We start from the raw sequence: 19,604 nt of genomic DNA, 5'->3' as shown, positions 1-19,604 counted from the left end.
GTAATACTTGACTGCAAAAACATTGTATTACTGAATTTGCGTAGCATGAAACTCCATCTTCATTTTGCAAAACAGGTATCGGCTCAGCAGTACTTTTTCCAACTTGTTGATCTGACTCTTGACCGGCATTGATTATTTTCGACAATGTCCACGGAACATCTTTTACTTTTCGAAAACGTTTTTTCGAAATAGGAATCGTTTGTGCTTGCGGTAGAAATGTTCGTATTAGTCGATTATATTCGCTAATAGCTCTTTCACTTACTTTTACAGCTGAAGGATCAAAGTTAATTAAATGCAATCCATCCAAAGACGGTAATCGGGATAACGCAACATATGTCTGAGCACAACTAAATATAGAATTACCTATATCCATAACAGCGTTTTGCAAGGTTAATCCTTGACTTTTATGAATGGTTATGCCATAACTGAGAGTTATGGGAAATTGTTTTCTGATAACATATGCTTTCTCCATTACTTTAAACTTGACACTTACTCTTTCAATACAATACTCCAAACCAGACGGTAAAAGAAGTTTAATCTTTTCTACACAATCGGTAGATATATCCCGCACAACAGAAATAACTGTAGCAATTGTACCATTTACCAGGCCCAAAGTGACATCAATATTGCGTCTTATCATAACTTTCGCTCCAATTTTAATTGTAATTTGTTTCAAAAGCCCAGCTGTATTGGTATCATCGTCTTCATTATCCGTCAATCGCTTTTGTACCTTTCGTTTAATATAATTATCACAGTCAAGCGTATCTTGAGCAATTAATAATATTTCTTTCGAAGCAATACGACTTAGCATTGCAGTGTTAAGAACATCGCACAAATAACGAGTAGGCAGTAAACAAACAGTGTTAGGCGGCAAATTATCAAGATAATTACACAATTCGTATAATCTTTCATCGAAAGACTGACCTTTCAATGATATTCTTCTTTTCTCGAGAATCTCAGAATCAGAAGTTGTCAATAAACCAACACGAACTCTCGAGAGTAATTCACGATAAGCTGTATCTCCTTGCTGACGCATATTGATCGTCAATTCAACATATTGAAATTTTTGCCACAACCATTCCTCAGGAGTAGTCCCCACACTGCCAATATATTTATTAAATTCTGCTTTTGATAGTGGAACAAAGATAAAATTTTCACGTACAGGAGGTAATTGAAGCAGATTTCCAAATAAAAGAACATGCTTTCCACCAAAGAAATCGTCATCCATGGTATCAAATACTTGACATAGTCGTAAATGTATATACATGAAAGTTAAATTAGATATCATTGACACTTCATCAATTATAATAAGACTAACATCTTTAAGATCTGCCCGTAAAACTTTCAAAACGTGATCAGATAATAGTGTATACTTAGGAGACTGATCACCATGTTCAACAGGTAACTGCTATTGCCTGTGAGTTGTTAAACCATCGATATTAAACGCCGCTATACCGGTAGGTGCTGTTACAGCAGTATCCTTGTGGAGATTTTGTTTTATCCAGCATTTAATTGTTTTAATTAAAAAACTTTTACCAGTACCTCCTTCTCCGCTAACGTATAATAGTAATTGTTTAAATTGTTCGTTATCCGGCGATATCTTTACGGCGTTGATGACTCTGTCAAATATTCTTCTTTGATCTGCGTTCAGATTTGAAATCATTTCAGATACATCGATTTTCTGATTTAATTTGTCACCAAGATCCTTAAAATCTTGCATCGCTTCACCAGCCTCAATATTTTGAACACCTATTGGATTATCGGGATCATCTTGAGACTCATGCTGTTTTTCCAAATTATCTAAATATTGTTCAACTAATTGCTTCGCAGTTTCAAATGCTTTTTGCACTTCCTCTAATTTTTCATGATATTGCAATGCTTCCGTAAGATATAACTTTTCCTTGTGAAATGCTTCTGTATATGTATCACATCCGTCTTTAAGATCTTCTATTTTCCGCCACGGTTTAAACATGAGCAGTAATGAAAAGAAATAATTTTCCGGCTGCGTATTGACATTATATTTATAGTGATTAATAAGACATCCACGCTGTCGCCGTTTTAGATAATAACCATTCTCCATCGTGTAGTATTCAATATTTTTACCTCGTGTTTTATTTTTCAAAATATCATACCACTGTACAAACTCATATAAAACATAGATTCCAATTCTTTCGGTCTCCGTGGATAATGTTCATCTATTATAGATGGACAAAATATATTTGTAGAATCTCCGTCAAGAGCTTCAATTTCCTTATAAGTTTTAACTTTTTTACGTCGTATCTGATTAACATCTAACCATTTTATAGTCGTTTTTGAATCAGTTCCCCATAAAGGAATACCACACATTCCATCACAGGCTTTAAGAGATCCACATTCCCTATTACTCGTGGCTCGCAAAGTAAAATTCCAAAGTTCTTGACGCAATGATTTTTTTGTCTTATTTTTACTATCAAGGACAGCATCAGATATTTCACATTTTCCTGGTTTATTTACGTACTTAGTAATATACCAAGTAAGCAACGTGGATGTTTCACTTACGTATTGTATATCGACATTTCCTTCTAATACCGTAAGAAGAACAGGATGATAATCATTTATATTGATCTCATCATGTTTTCGAGGAACATGATAAAGCCTACTTCTATGTTTCAATCGTTTCCTACCTGCTATCGAACTTATGACATCTTTCAAAATCAACGTTTCCGTGACAGGACGATGAAATCCGAAACGACACACACGAATCGTTTTGCGTCCTACTTTTTTAGAACGAAGACAATAATCGTTATGTTTGTGTCGTTGATGCGTATTGACTCGCCTGTATAACAATGGTGAAATATTTGGATCTGGCATTTCACAAGTTATGTGTTGCAAAATAAATTGAGAAACTTCTTCAACAGAAGATTTCCCGATAATTGGCGCACCTTCAATCCAAATTAATAAATGAAAATGTTGTATACCTCTACCTTGGTATTCTCGTCGCCAGAAATAATGCGCCACTTTTCCGATCGGATTATCTTTGGAACAAATAAAATCAAGGAACGCTTTGAATTTGTTATCAAGAAACCTTGACGTTGACACGGGATCCTTAGCAACGAGTACACTAATGGGCGTCGAATCGTCAGGCCATCCATTTACTTCACAAAGATATGCAGCTAAGTCAGGCATCAGCCATTCAGCAGGACTCCATGTTACGAACCATGTCGCAGGTCCGTATTCTTGCGTCATACATCTTAAATTACTCCTCGGTATACGCCAGTATTGTTCCGTATTTCTTATAGTGGCGAATATTGTACTCAAGTCAGATTCTAATACATCTGTCTGTAGTGCTTCTAATATTCTGAAGCCGTATAAACGCTTAGTTGTACATAGTTTGCTATAAATACCACGATTTATTTGACGAAAAGTGTACAGATTATACAGAAAAAATACGAATTGTATATTTAATCTGAATTGTGGATGTTTGGACATCAAACAACATTTATCAAATTCATGGTCGTGAAGTTTAACCCGTCTAGCTTGGTGTCGTCCATCAATACCAAAAGGAAATAAATCTGGAAAACACAATAGATCTAAAGATCTCTCACGATTGTCCAAGGGCAAATCGGCTATTTTTAACATTTGATATAAAGCGGTATCAGTTTTACATAATTTTTTTTCATATAAAGGATAAATAGTATATTGCTCGTAATCGTAATAATCATTACTTTCGTCAAGAACCTGAGTTAACATTGCCTTACGCTCATTATTTAAAGTAGCGTCTACGTTGTTTTCTTGCGTTGGACTTTTTGGGCTCGATTCGCGTTCGTCATCCAAATTAGATTCAGTAGCATTTTCTGTCTCCTGTGCTTCAAAATCTGGATCAATTAATAATGACGTTTGTAAAGAAAACTCCTTACAAGTATTTGGCAATACAATATGAGTGTTCGAGAAGTCGAACATGTGCCGCGCGCGCCTGACAAATGCGCGCCCGGCCAACACGCGCTTATCAGATTGCGCGGCTCGCCGCGGCGCGTCGCCGGCTCACGTACAATTACTCGCGTTTAAAGTACGTTCGAGTAGCAATTTAAGGCGAAGCCGCGCACAGACCAGCATCGAATCCTACCGCTATACTCGGCGATCTCGCCTTGAGGAAGCGTTGAGAGACTCGAAATTAATATATCTTTTGCCGCGTCGAGTGAGATTTCATCTCCTCCGCGCAGAAATTATCGAGCGTCGAGAGACTTCTCCTCCGCTCATTGCACTCTCGTGGAGCCATCGTGGAGACCGTGGCCCCCTCCAAGTCGGACGCCCCCTCCGGGCCCGGCACAGTAGAAGCGGAGGCCCCACTCCAACAGCGACCCGAAGGAAGAGGTGCCGAACCAGGACGCGGGGCCAGAGACGGAAGAAGCGCCTCTCCCACCAGCCGGTACCTCAGGAGCGGCACACGAAGGAGGCGGAGCCCGCTAAACCGGTGTCGCAGGAGCGGCACCAAGAGCCACCGGCCCTTGTGCAATCTCATCTGGCCAACCAGCCAATGCCGCAGGAGCGGCAGGCATCGAGACGGGAATTGGACAAGGGACAAGCGATACGTCCGTGGAAGCTCATTCCATTGGAGCTCCCGGAGGTGCGCCGCACCAGGCCAGCCGGACTGACGCTCCCGAAACGGGATTGCCGCATCTCTCGGCCACCGGCCCTCCACCTGATACGCGTCAAGGAGACGCGATCCACAGCGTGTCAGACGGTGCTCAGGCGAGCATTTCTGGCTCCGTCATCGCCAGCGGACCCACCGGATCAACCGACGGACAAGCCACCTCGCACCCCGGGCTCTAAAATCGACCTTAACAACAACTCGGTCCCCCCTGAGCCCCTTGCAAAGAAGGCCATCCGCCAAATGAACTTTTAAACTGTGCATAAGCACCTATATTTTTTGATTAGGCGCCTACAAGGCGCCGCCTAAGACAACGCAAACACAATGTACATAATTTAGACAGAATATATTGTTTTTTGTTACCAAATCTTGTCTCGCTGACTCACCGCCACCGTCCTGATCCCTATTGCGACCCCACGATATCGAACATGAGAATATAAAGGATTGTGTTCTTTTAACCACACTAAGGCGTCAAAAACCTTGTTAACGTCTACCATATCTTCCCAAATCATTTTTGATTTTGTCGGAATACCTCTAACACGTACAAAGTACAGTTCGTGATTGATATTAATCGGATCAGTATCAGGACATATTTTGTTCAATGTTTCTTGTAAAGGTAACGGTAAATGAAACGTTCTACCTTTTACTTTTTGTACCATCTGTCTGTGAGGCAATTTCTTGTTACTAACAGGTTTCATTGTAACGACAGTTTGAAAAGCTTTAGCTCTTTGTATGAGAATTTTTTCAAACTGGTTAAGACATGATATTACTTCAGGTGAATCATGTACAATACGATCATTTAAAACGCAATACGCAGGCATTAATCCGTCACGGAATTTTTTTTCACAGTAATTACATATGTATTGCGGAGTAATATTATGTTTTTCTAAATGCGCCATTAAATCTCTCCAAATTGAAATATCTATTCGTGCTTTAAGCTTATTAAATTCAGAGACACTTCTTCTATATAAAAGTCTCTCACATGATGCACAAACATATCGAGGTGTGTCTATGGAGCGTTTAGTAAAAGCCTTAAATGCGTTTTTAAAGCGAGACATGATTTCATCTTCACTCAAAGTAGTACGATTCTGCTGATGTTTGTACATATATGCTTTTTGTTGTGCCGAAATTATAATTTCGTTTAACGTGTCTAAATCAACAGAAGTTAAAGCCTTCTCCAGATTTAACATTTTGTCGTATAAACTTGTCATTTGATAAATTAAACGTTTAATATATCTCACCATTGAAAAATGAGGTGATAATAATAAAACAGGAAGAAATAGAGCTTTGCAAAGAGTTGCATCAATGTAACAGGCATGTGTGTGACCCTTTCTATCAGAATTCTTTATCGTACATGTATGAATATCTGTTAACAATTGTGGTATTTTCTTTAAAGTGCAGGCAAATATCGTTTTGAGAAATTTTTCATAACGATCGATTAAAATCTTCATCAACGGATCATCATAAATTTTACACAAAGCATTGCATAACCATGATTTTTTGACTCGTGCTTGTTGCAAAGGTAATACATTCGTAGTTTTACCTTTCTCGTTAATTACCAACAGTTGTGATGAAGCGATGTTATGATATGTATCGATAAAATAATTTTCGGATGAAGCTGTATGTCCCGATGTGCCACATAATGCACGTATTTTATCGTCATTTATAGAGCATTCAGCGGCAAGAGTCAACCACACGTCTGATTTCTTTTTAAGTGAAGCTAATATTTTAGAGATCTTGCTGACAAAACTATCTCGAATACGCATACACCAACGTAAGATTCTTTCGGCTTCTAATCGTCTTTCAGTAGGATTTTTAATATTAAGTTTGTTTTTGATGTCTTCAATTGCCACAGGAATAAGAAATTGTATGTAATTTCGTGACCAAAACTTTGCATATTTTCTAGTAATATTTTTGGCAATATCGTGATTTTTGTTCGCAGGTACGTATTTAGAATTCTTTCTCTCATAATATCGCTTATTATAAAGCCATTTACAATCAGAATATTTTCTTTGTCTATCTCGTTTTTGCTGAGAATGTATAAGATAATATTTTCTTTGTCTATCTCGTTTTTGCTGAGAATGTATAAGATAATATTTTCTTTGTCTATCTCGTTCTTGCTGAGAATGTAGAAGATAATATTTTTTTTGTCTATCTCGTTTTTGCTGAGAATGTATAAGATAATATTTTCTTTGTCTATCTCGTTCTTGCTGAGAATGTATAAGATAAAGTTTTCGCTTATTAAGGCGATTATTTGCTAAGTTGTCTTTATACTGACGTCGTTTTTTAGCACGATTGTCTTCTAAATTCTGATATCGACGCCGTTTTTTAGCACAATTATTTTCTGACGAGTCTTGTTCCTCTCGACAACGTTTCTTAGCGCGATTAATTTTAGTATTATTAACACAATTGTTTTCTGAATTCTGATATCGACGCCGTTTTTTAGCACGATCATTTTCTGACGAGTCCTGTTCCTCTCGACAACGTTTCTCAACGCAATTATTTCCAGTATTACTAATGTTTTCACAGAAATCTTTCTGAGATAAATGTCTATTTATACGCAGAGCAGTCGCTTTAGCTTCTCTATCTCTTATTACTGCTAATGGAAGCACTGTCTGAGCATCACTTTGTGGATCTTGAGGAAAATGTTCAATTGTATTCGATTCAAAAATCTTCAACAAATGTGAACGCATTACCATGTGATCATATCTAACTTCGTCAGGTTTAATATTAAACAATAATGAAATCGCAAAAGCTATAGCAAAAACTCCGCAATCATTACAGTTTGGTTGATATTGTACAGTAGGAAATTCGACAGAATTATTCTCAAAGTCGTACGTTGGAAATAATTCTCTCAAGAATATCTCGTGATGTTCGTGCAATTCTTGTTTATTTTGTGAATCATAGATATATATTTTTTTTGTATCGTAATAACTACATACCCAATGTCCATTTCTATCTCTAAGTTTTGGATCTCCACAATTGAACGGAACTGACGAACTGTGCAATATTTGTATATGTTTTCTATCTTCTGGTATACGTTGAATAAATTGAGGCAATTGGATTCGCCATGTTCCGACAGGTTCATAATCTGAACAACTTCGCAAAAGTGTATGGAAATGATCCATATGAGCGTCCGTAATCCATTTGCCTCGAATAATTATATTTTTTTCTTTGGACTTTAAAATTACTTTCTTTTTTAAATTCTGTTTGGATCGCTTTATAATAGCGCGATTGTTTAAATCCTGCTGCTCTGCACGAGATTCTGTAGCATAATTACTTTCAGAATGTGTCTTTGCACTTTTAGCAATCGCTTCAGTTTCTGTCGCTTTTATTATCGCTAAAGGAAGTACTCTTTGAAAAATAGCACATTGTGAATCTTGAGCACGATTATTTGGTAAATTCTGTTTGCATCGTTGCTGCTTTGTAGCGCGATTTTCTAAATCCTGTTTTTCTGCCCGACATTCTTTAGCGCAATTACTTTTAAAATGTCTTTTCATACGTTGAGCAGTCGCTTTAGCTTCTCTATCTCTTATCACTGCTAATGGAAATACTTTTTGAGGACTAGCACATTGCAAATCCTGAGGAAAATGTTCCATAACATTATTTTCCAAAATTTGTATCAAATGTGAACGCATAAACTTATATTCATACTTTACTTTGTCAGGTTTAATATTGAATAACAATGAAGTAGCAAAAGCTATAGCAAAAACACCACAATCGCTACAGTTCGGTTGACGTTGCACATTAGGAAATTTGACGGGATGTTTTTTAAAGTCATGTGCTGGAAATAATTTTTCCAAGAATCGCTCATGATCTTTACACAATGTTTTATTATGTGAGGAATCATATACAAATATAGTTTTTGTATCATAATAACAACACACCCAATGTGACGAGCTACACAATATTTGAATGTATTTTTTATCTTGTAATACAGGTTGAATCATATCAGGCAATTGTATTCCGACAGGTCTATAATCTGAACAACTTTGTAAAAGTCTATGGAAATGATCCATATGTATGTCCGTCAGCCGTTGACCCTGGACAATTATATTTCTGTCTGTAGGCATTAAAGTAATGTATTTTTTTGTGTGTACAGACATGTTACTTGTTGAAAATAAGGGTAATTCTTCAGTTTAGCTACAGCAGCACAAAAATCGATGAATTTAGGCTTATTCGACGCTGCTGTAGCTAAACTGAAGAATTACCGAATTGGTAATTCTTCAGTTTAGCTACAGCAGCACAAAAAACGATGAATTTAGGCTTATTCGACGCGTTTTTGCGCGTGCGACCACTGAGCATGCGTGTGTGGCCGCAGGGCATGGTCGTAGTCGCTGCATCTCGTCGGTATGACAGGAATCATAACCTGATTCCTGTCAACTTTAACCGTTAATATCTCGCTTCGCGGGGCAGAGCGACACTTTTTTTTGCCAGATTCGGTCGTTTCGTGCAAAAACGCGTCGAATAAGCCTAAATTCATCGTTTTTTGTGCTGCTGTAGCTAAACTGAAGAATTACCAAAAACAAAACCGAGAACTTGAGTCGCCAGTAAATAATTAACAATCAGCACAGGAGTTGTGTTCGACCAAACTGGCAATTTTATTATTCAAAAGACGCTACGTTTCGACCGCAAAATTAGGTCCTTTTCAAGCGTGTATAACTCACAAATATTATTTAGTTAGACATAGTTGCCAAAATACGCCGAATCTAAAAACTAAACATCAGATTTTGTAGAACGCGACAAGCAGAATAAGTCCAGAAACATTATATAAATAAAAATAACTTACATATTGGAGTGTTAATTACAAGACATAAAAGACAGTTTAACTATATTTCCGTTGTCCGTATTATATCAGAGAGACGAATCTCTGTCGTGCGATGGTAAAATTGCGACTGACAAGAAAGGACAGAACAATAAACATTGGCTTCGAATTTTTCTGAAGTAAAGAGAGGGAAGTAGACGAGAAGGGGATATTACGTTTCCTTTATGATATGTTTATAGAGAGCATTGAGACTTTCCGTGTCATTTTGCATATTAATAGTGTTGTCCGAATTTTTAATAAAAAACATCTCGGCTAATTCCCTCTTTCTAATCAGTTTTTCTTTGTGCATTATCTCTGGATTCCCCAATCAAAGTCATGTCCACGGGATATTCGATGTTCACTAACTACAGAGTATTTACCAGCTGGTTTTCTGATATCCTTCTCAACATCTCATTATTTTTCAGATATGTGGACGATATTTTCGCGGTCGTCCCGAGAAAACATGTGGACCTGATACTTACAGTTTTTAATGATTATCATCCTAGACTCAAAACATACGAAATTGAAAATAACGGGTCTCTTAACTTCCTCGACACAACTGTCATTAGAAATGGCAATACTCTGCTAACGAATTGGTATCGAAAACAAACGTTCTCGGGAAGATGTACAAACTTTTATTCGAACCAACCTTTAAAATACAAGTTGAATACCATCACAAGTCTAGTTGATCGTGCGATACTACTTTCTGATAAAAGATTCCATAGCAATAATATCAAAACAGTCAAAGACATCTTAAATAACAACAATTTTCCAAAACAAATTATTAATAAACACATTTTAAATAGGTTACACCTCTTAAAAACACGTGATACCTTACATAACATCTCCACGGACAATAAAACAGAATTTGATTTAAAGAGGTGCATGCTGTTACCATACATAAAGGATTTAAGCGAAAATATTAATCACACGCTGAGAAAGTGCCATATTACGTCTCTGTTCACAAGTCCTAAAAAATTAGATTGCCTGATTAAACGCGGTAAAGATAAAATTAATGATCTGAAACAAACGGAAATCGTATACAAGATCAAGTGTAAAGATTGTAATGCTATATATATAGGGCAGACAAAAAGGCATCTTTGCACGCGTCTGAAAGAACACCAGAAGGATATCAAAAAACCAGCTGGCAAATACTCTGTAGTTAATGAACATCGAATATCCCGTGGACATGACTTTGATTGGGGGAATCCAGAGATAATGCACAAAGAAAAACTGATTAGAAAGAGGGAATTAGCCGAGATGTTTTTTATTAAAAATTTGGACAACACTATTAATATGCAAAATGACACGGAAAGTCTCAATGCTCTCTATAAACATATCATAAAGGAAACGTAATATCCCCTTCTCGTTTACTTCCCTCTCTTTACTTCAGAAAAATTCGAAGCCAATGTTTATTGTTCTGTCCTTTCTTGTCAGTCGCAATTTTACCATCGCACGACAGGGATTCGTCCCTCTGATATAATACGGACAACGGAAATATAGTTAAACTGTCTTTTATGTCTTGTAATTAACACTCCAATATGTAAGTTATTTTTATTTATATAATGTTTCTGGACTTATTCTGCTTTTCGCGTTCTACAAAATCTGATGTTTAGTTTTTAGATTCGGCGTATTTTGGCAACTATGTCTAACTAAATAATATTTGTGAGTTATACACGCTTGAAAAGGACCTAATTTTGCGGTCGAAACGTAGCGTCTTTTGAATAATAAAATTGCCAGTTTGGTCGAACACAACTCCTGTGCTGATTGTTAATTATTTACTGGCGACTCAAGTTCTCGGTTTTGTTTTTAAGTTAATACTTTTTATATACACAAGAAATTGTAATTTAATTAATTAATGATTTTAACTTCTAAATTGTAAAATCATTAAGCGATATGATAGTGTATCGCATCTGATCGCATCTAGTGTAGAAAGACGCACGCGACAGTCAAGCCGCTAATATACGTATTTCGTCTGCGAGGCTGACGACGCGCCGGTTCAAGAGAGAAAGAGAAAGAGCATAGCATGTTTGCTCTCTCTAGCTGGCCGAGGCTGGCCGAGCGCTGAGCGCACATGTACACGGGGCGCTTGGCTTGTGTGCGTCAGCGTCACGTGACGCGATCCTATCCCCTCCACAGCCTATCCCCTCCACAGGCTATGTAGCAGAGACCTAAACCTGGGATCTCTGCTCCCTCCTGCCAAGCTCACCGCGACGCGCGGTATAAAAAGCCGGCGCGCTCGACGAAGAACACACTTCGTCTTCATCTCGGCTCTCCTGACGAAGCTACCTCCCGATACCTTCCGAATCCTAGGGCAACACGTACAACGAGGTCCAGAGTTCTGGTTCTCGACTGAGGGTTCTCAGAGTGTTCCCGAATTCCCTGATTGCCCCGACGATCACGGTACCGCGGGGTCGAGCGTGCTCGGCCTCGCCGCGAGAGTTCTCACAACCGTGATCCCGGGATTCTGCCATCCTCTGGTACAACCTACCGCGCTCGCTTACCCGTGCATCGCATACAGCGTTCTGATAGCTGTCGCCGCGTGTAATATACCGCGCTCCGTATGTCACGCCCCGCGTTCCGTATGTAATACACCGCGCTCCGTATGTCACGTCCCGCGTTCCGTATGTAATACACCGCGCTCCGTATGTCACGTCCCGCGTTCCGTATGTAATATACCGCGTTCCGTTATCAGCGTATATCTTTCTTGTATGTATTAAATATATGTATCAATCACTATGTAATATACCGCGTTCCCTTAGCGTCTACTCGTAGCCGCGTTCCGTATGTAATCTACCGCGTTCCGCCTTATCGTTGCCCTGTATACCGCAACGAACTCCGTTCTGTAAAATACCGCGCTGCGTTATCCCGCCCTTGCGTACCGCACCTCGAGGCGAAGACTCGAGTCCCGAGATTTCGTATACCGCGTCGCGTGCACCGGCACTACCGACCACGGTAATTTCCCGCGTTCAGTTCGTGTGTAATACCGAATCCCGAGTATTGTATATGATAGTTTATAGTATAGATTTGAATATTCGAATAAAGTGCATATTCACATGGCAAATTGATTACTGTTTCTGGGCCTGTCATCGAACTCCCGATCCCGTAAACTCGTCCGCGTTCGACAAAGTCAGGCCGTTACAACATTAGCCGAACCTCAAACATGGTTATATTCCACTCCAAAAATATCGAAAATAATAATTCAATGTAATGAACTGCCAGAAAATAAAATTAAAATTGAAAAAACCGAAAAAATAACATTGCGTGATAATTGTAAATTAACTACACCAGATATAATTTTAGAAACAAAAAACTGAATTTATACTAAATATGTACAAATGTATTTACCAGAATTCAATGTAACTAATATCTTAGAGAAAAGCATAACTTTAGACAACAAATTAGATTCCGAAAAAGAAATAAAGTTAGAACCAGTAATCGAAGATCCGTCAGAATTAATAAAATTAAGTTTAAGTCTGGATAAAATTAAAAAAGAAGTGGAAAATAACCAACCAAGCGTTTTTGCAAATAAGAATATTGTATATCCTGTAGGTTCCGCGACCATAATTGTAGCCGTAGTAAGCATTATACTTGTAATCATTTATGTAATAAAGAAAAAAGAGAATCATTAAGAATTTAAAGGGGGAAACCACAGCATACATATTAGCATATAAGAAAATTAGATTTTAACCTCTCAAGAAAAAGAAAAACACAAATAAATAAATAACGAAAAATTTCGTATACCTCAGTTTCTTTTTCCGCGGGGGAAAGGATGTTGTGAGCGCACAACGTATTAGAGATCAATTAATGCACTTGGCAACACCGAGTTGCCTCCTATAGGAAATCCGACCCTAGCGACGAGGATCGACCCTAACATCCGCCGAAAAACTGACGATTGGCACCGGGAGCGTTCAACTTCGAACGCTGACGCGAAGGCCAGCGCAAGTTTCGGTAATGGCCATATATGGGCATTCCGGGCATCACCAGCTCGCTAGGCCTCTGATCCTGGAATCAAAAGCGCTGACAGCTAAGTCAGCAATACCGAGCGCAATAAAAAGTCCGCCTTTCCAATGAGCGGCGGGCAGTCTAAAAACCGAGCGCGTACCGCGAGTCAACCGTAACGTTACTCTATTGTAACTCGCAAATCAGGATAGTGAATAATTAACAAGTGTATCAAGAAAACAATCTGTTTAATAAACACGACTGAAATCACAATCTCGCAAGTGTCCTTCTCTACCTCTGGGAGCGTGGAGCCGCAGAATAGTGCGAACGGATTCCGGTTTCTTTCGGACGGGCCAGGCTTCTTATTTCGTTAAACAATAATTCTTCTAACGCGAAATGCGGCCATCCGGCGGCGACAGGTAACATTATTGACGTAAACAAACTCGCGTATATTGTACTCCGTGAGCGCTCGCGAGAAGTGCCGGGTGGCAGCCATATCAGGCGCGTTCTCATACATCCCGCCCGCCTTGTTAGACTGCTAACGAATGCTGAGCGAGGCTGTGATTTTTCTCGTCTTCGGCATTTTGGCTGGCTCCGATCCCGTTGTTGACACCAGGTAGCGGAACCAGTTTTGTGACGGGTCTGGTGAAGGAGGATGTGGCGGTCTTGACTGTCACGACCCTTGTCTGTCCATCAGCTCCCGGATGCGTGGCTGTGATCCGCGCAAGCGGCCACTTGCTGGGAGGGGTGATCTCATTGCGAATGAGGCACAGGTCTCCGACGTTGAGGTTGGCCTGCTTCTTCCACCACTTGGATCTGGTCGTCAGCGTGTTCAAATACTCTTGTGACCAGCGTAGCCAAAAATGGTCACGCATTTGTTGGAGAGTTTGCCAGCGCGAGAGTCTGGTCGGCGTTACCTCGGTGAGTGACGGCTCCGGGTTGGTGTTAAGTGGGCCGCCAATCAAAAAGTGCCCCGGCGTTAAGGCGGATAGATCCTCGTGGTCGTCACTTAAGGCTTGCAGTGGCCTGGAATTTAGCGTAGCTTCTACTTGTGCTAACAGGGTGGCCATTTCTTCATACGTCAGTGTGGTGTCTCCAATGACTCTTCGGAGGTGGTGTTTCACGGATTTGACTGCCGCCTCCCACAGTCCTCCGAAGTGAGGGGCAGCAGGGGGGTTGAATCGCCATTCAACCCCTTCATTGGCTAGAACATTGCTGATGCGGTTGTTGGTGGTGGCCGCCTTGAAGAAGGCGCGTAGTTGCGCATCGGCGCCAACGAAATTTGTTCCTCTGTCGCTGTAGAGGCAGCTGCACAGTCCGCGCCGAGAAACAAGGCGGCGGAATGCTGCCAAAAATGCGTCGGTGGTGTAATCCGACACAACTTCAAGGTGGGTTGCCTTCGTGCTGAAGCAAACAAAGATTGCCAGGAAGGCCTTGTTCGCCTTCAGGCCGCGTCCCTTTGAAGTCCGTAGCAGGACGGGCCCAGCGTAATCCACGCCCACGTGCGTGAACGGCCTTGATGCGGTGACACGTGCTGCTGGCAGGTCTGCCATGAGTGGTTGTGGGGACGCCGCCCGCCATCGAGCGCAGGTGGTGCAACGGTGGATGCACGCCTTGGCGCTCGCTCGTCCTCCGGGTACCCAAAAGAGTTGTCGTAACCGGCTCAATGTGAGCTGCACGCCTCCATGGAGCGTCCTTTGATGGCAGGCATTGATGATGAGAGAGGTGAGGTGAGACGCCCTTGGCAGGATGGCAGGATGTTGCTGGTCGAAGCAGAGGACCGCGTGTTTCAGGCGACCGCCCACTCTCAGTATTCCTTCGGCATCTCTGAATGGGCTCAGCTTTTTCACCGGACTGTGGCTGGGTATGGGCTGGTTGGCCTCGATCGCCTTTAGCTCCGTGCTAAACCACGTGCGATGCGTTTGTCGCACCCACGCCTTTTGTGCTCCCTCTAGCTCCGAGCGTGATAGCGGGGTATCTGAAACAGAAAGCAGACGCGGGCGAGTGGCCCTCGGCCATCGGAGGCACCATGCGCTGACTCGCAGGAGTCGGTGTAGCGTCGAGAATCGTAGCAGCATCTCAGAGTCCAGTGGTCCGGTGGTTGCCGCGTGAACTCGCGCGCGCTGCTCTGGGATGTCCTCGGGCTCTTCCTCTCTCCTTGCGGCTGGCGCCGGCAGGTCGCTCTTCAGCCATAAAGGCCCCTGCCACCACAGGTCATGAGTCAGTAGCTCCTCGGGAGTGATTCCTCGTGAGGCGCAGTCGGCCGGGTTTTCTGCTCCGGGTAGGTGCTGCCACTTGGCGTCGGGAAGTGTTTCCTGGATGAACGCCACGCGGTTGGCCACATATATTTTCCATCGTGAGGGGTGGCCGCGTATCCATGCCAGCGTGGTCTCGGAGTCGGACCACAAGGTGACGTTGGCAGTGGTCAGGCCTGTAACTGATCGAGCGTGCTTTGCAAGTTTGGACAGAAGTGCAGCTGCGCTCAGTTCTAGTCGTGGCAGCGTCACAGGTCGAGTAGGAGCCACCTTAGATTTTGCCATAAGCAGGGATACCTTGATATCCTCTGGTCCATCCATCGTTCTAATGTATATGACGGCAGCGTAGGCCCGCTCTGATGCGTCCGCAAAGCCGTGAATCTTTACCTTGCTTTTCTCTGACCCCGTGCTCACCAATCGTGGTATTCTGATGCGCTCCAAGACGTTGAGGCTCGTCTGGATGCGGAGCCATGCCTGCTCGTCTCTCGTTGCGAGTGGTTGGTCCCACTTTAGACCTTGCAGCCAGGTGCTCTGGATCAAAATCTTCGCGCCGATGATTACAGGGGCGAGCCATCCGAGAGGGTCAAACAGTCGTGCAGTATGGGACAGCACTGACCGTTTCGTGACTTGTGTAGAGGTGGCGGGGTGAACTTGGAAAGCGAAGGTGTCCTTCTCTGGTTGCCACTGAAGACCTAGTATCGAGTGACCTTCGTCAGTCCCCCACTCGAGGGCTCTGCGTGGCTGGCGGTGCTTTTCCGGAATCGTAGCCAGGAGGGCGTCTGAGTTGGCCGACCACTTGCTTAGTGGTAAGCCGCCCGCCATGCATAGCTCGATTAACTCGGTTTGTAATTCGAGGGCCTCTTCCAAGGTCTCTGCCCCGGGAAAGGCGTTGTCGACGTAAGTGTCGTCTTCCAGGACGGCGGCTGCTCGGGGGAAGCGCACCCTTTCGTCCCTTGCTAGCTGCAGTCGTGACCGGATGGCCAGGAAGGGCGCACAGCCCTCGCCGTAGGTGACGGTGTTGAGTAGGTAGTCTCTGAGTGCGGCGGTCTCGTCCGGCCGCCACACGATCCGTTGTAGGTCTCGATCGTCGGGGTGCACCAGGATCTGCCGATACATCTTTACCATGTCTGTCACCATGACAAATTTGTGCATTCGCCATCGCGTGAGCACGTCTGGCAGGGCCGGTAGCAGGTTAGGCCCGGGCAAGAGATGCGCATTTAGCGATTCTCCCGACGGTAGGCGAGCCGAGCCGTTGAATACGACTCTTATTTTTCCAGTGTCTCCGTGTTGCTTGAACACGCCGTGGTGAGGCAGGTAGCACAGTTTTTTCTTTCCCGTGGGTGCCGGAGGCGCCGGCGACAAGTGCCCCAGCTCTTCGTATTCCGTCATGAAGGCAGTGTACGCCTGCTTCAAGTTCGCATCCGTCCTGAACAGCCGTTCCATGCTCCCTTGGACGCGCACGGCGATTCCTCGTGACTCGCCCAGCGCTGGCATGTTATCGGTGGTTGGCAGCCGTACCATGAATCGGCCGTCCGGCAGTCTGGTGTGAGTCTTGACAAAGTGTTCCTCGCATCGGCGTTCCGCTTCCGTGAGAGGAGTGGCGTTGCCTGGAGGTTCTTCCTGCTCCCAGAATCTTCGTACCAAAGCGGCGAGCTCCTCGTCCGCTCGGCATTGCAGTGACATCACCGCGGCGGCTGCCTCCGGAGTCCCGCACATTCCGGAAAGAATCCAGCCCAGCGTTGTCTGCTGGGCAATGGGCGTGCGAGTGCCATGTTTGCGAAGTCCCTCTTCGATGATCGTTGCGAAGACGTCTGCTCCCATCTGTCTTTTGAAATTCAGGGTCAGCGAGCGGTAGATCCTGAATGTGTGGCCACGAAGAGCGCGTCTCCGAGATATAAGGGCCCCCCGCTGAGATCTTCGGGAGGACGAGGGCGGTAGTTTGCAGCGAAGACTCATTGACTCTTGAGAATATTTTTAGCGTGACTCGGCCTCTGGCTACTGCGGATTTGTGTCCGCCCACCCCGAAAATGCTTGTGGTGGCGGCGGTGCGAGCGAGGCGAAGCCGTTGAGCCAGAGATTCGGCCACGATGGACACCTCGGAGCCTGAATCAATGAGAGCTCGAGCGGTGTGCCGGTCGCCCTGGTTGTCGGCGACGTCCACCCGAGCGGTGGCGAGAAGCACCGTCGGTTTCTCCTCTCTGCTGTGCTGCACGTGCAGCGACGTGGCGGAGGCAGTGGCTCCTGCAGTGTCCGTCACGCCGGTGCTTGAGTCGTGAATCGTGGTGTGGTGCCTTTTCCCGCAGGCAGTACACGATTTTTTGGAGGGGCAGGTGCTGACCTGATGCTTCCCCAGACAGTTGTAGCATAACTGATTCGACTTGATGACTTCTCTTCTTTCCTCTGGGGTTTTCCCTTGAAATTCCGCGCAGGAGGCGATGTAGTGGCTCTTTTGACATAGGATGCAGCGGCCTTTCTCTTGGCCCGGTTTCTGCGTCACAAGTGATCTCGCGGATGCCCTCGCGGTGCCGCCGCTTTTACTGGAGGACGCGCCATTGTCGTCGTGCTTTGGTGGTTGGAGCGCTTCGAGAGTGCGCACCCGTCGCTCAAGGAATTCCTTTAACTTGCAGATCGACGGAGGCGCCGAGGTCCCCGCGATAGCCGTCTCCCACTCCCGGCGGGAGCGCACGTCCAGCATCTCCACGACGAGATGCACGAATAAATTGCTGTTGCTTGAGATCGGGCGCCCCAGCGCTTCCAAGGAGCCGACCGTGTGCAGTACGCTGTGATAAATGCGCCTCAAGTCGCTTGCGGACTCGTTTTTCATGTGAGGCTGCGTGGTGAATGTCGAGAAACATGACCGCACAAGTAGTCGAGTGTTCTCGTAGTGGTCGTTGAGAATCGTCCATGCGCGTTGAAAGTTATCTTCCGTTGTCGGCAGGTTTCTCACTAATTGGTCTGCCTCGCCCTTGAGGCTTGTTCTTAGGTAATGGAGCTTTTCTATTTTTGACAAGGTTGCATCATTCTCGATCATCGATCGGAAAAGATCGCGGAAGGAGGGCCATTGCTCATACGCTCCGGAGAAGGTTGGCAGCTCGATGCGAGGCAGCGACCTTTTCGGATGTTCGCTGAAGCTGGCGTGCGTGGGCGTTGCGGGGGCGTCCTCCGCCGCCCGAGCCCGCATGCCGGTGAGGAGATCCTTGAAGGAACCGCGCTGCACTAAATAGGTCTCCTCCACCGCGCCGTATAGATCGGTCCGAAAATATTTGTGCTCGCTCATTGCCTTCCAGTGAATGCTTCCTAGCAATTCATGGTTGCTCTCAAATTTCCTCCAGTGGCCATCAAGAGTCAGCATGCGAGATTCGACAATCCCAAGTGTCAGTTTTGCCGTTCCGGCCTTCTTTAGGTTGTCCCCGGCTCGCGCAATACGACCCTGCAGATCGTGCTGGCTCCGGAGTAGCGCTTCGTGGTTCATACTTATTTTTACACGCGTTTCCCGTGGACTCCTGGCAAGCGATTTGGAACGCCTGCTGAAGCTCTTCCCGACAGACAAACACGCCAGAGAGGATCCGGCTCGAAGGACCAGAAATGTTCGGGAGTCGCAGGGAGTGGGGGAAGGGAGCGCAAATCAAGTAGAGTGAATGGACGGTAAAACAAGGCAATATATTTTCTCCAATCTAAGTACATATAATTCTTTTTGGTTTAGTTAACGGCGCCGACTGGCGCCTGAGGCTGAGAGCCTCTCTCAAAAAATCAAGTTATGACACGGGGGGGAGGGGACTTAAAGCGTGAGCCGTTGGCGTGCTGCCTTCTTCGGTCGACGTCCCGGCGGGCTCTCGTTGTTGTTACGATCGAGCTTAAGGGAAGCTCCCGGAGTGGGAGGAGGCCGATCTAGGGCAAGCTCTCGAGGCTCTGGTGAGGCCTCCGGTTGGAAGAGGGTCTGCGTACCCAGGGTACGTCGCGATCGGAGGGCCACGAC

General features: G+C 44.1%; 1 protein-coding gene across 1 annotated transcript; it reads right to left on the bottom strand.

Annotated features, from left to right (window-relative positions):
* Nucleotides 1-13,903: 13,903 nt before the first annotated feature.
* LOC139822690 (uncharacterized) lies at nt 13,904-19,100 on the bottom strand. The gene is made up of 2 exons (XM_071794642.1): nt 17,649-19,100; nt 13,904-17,449 (listed from the first exon to the last, which is right to left on the bottom strand). Exons 1-2 carry the CDS (start codon nt 19,098-19,100, stop codon nt 13,904-13,906), a joined length of 4,998 nt encoding a protein of 1,665 aa, XP_071650743.1.
* Nucleotides 19,101-19,604: the final 504 nt, after the last annotated feature.

Source organism: Temnothorax longispinosus, chromosome 12, assembly GCF_030848805.1.
Source record: "Temnothorax longispinosus isolate EJ_2023e chromosome 12, Tlon_JGU_v1, whole genome shotgun sequence".
In the NCBI taxonomy this organism is placed as follows: Eukaryota; Metazoa; Arthropoda; class Insecta; order Hymenoptera; family Formicidae; genus Temnothorax; species Temnothorax longispinosus.
Note: the sequence above shows the minus strand (reverse complement) of the source record. Positions and strands in the feature narration are given on the sequence as shown.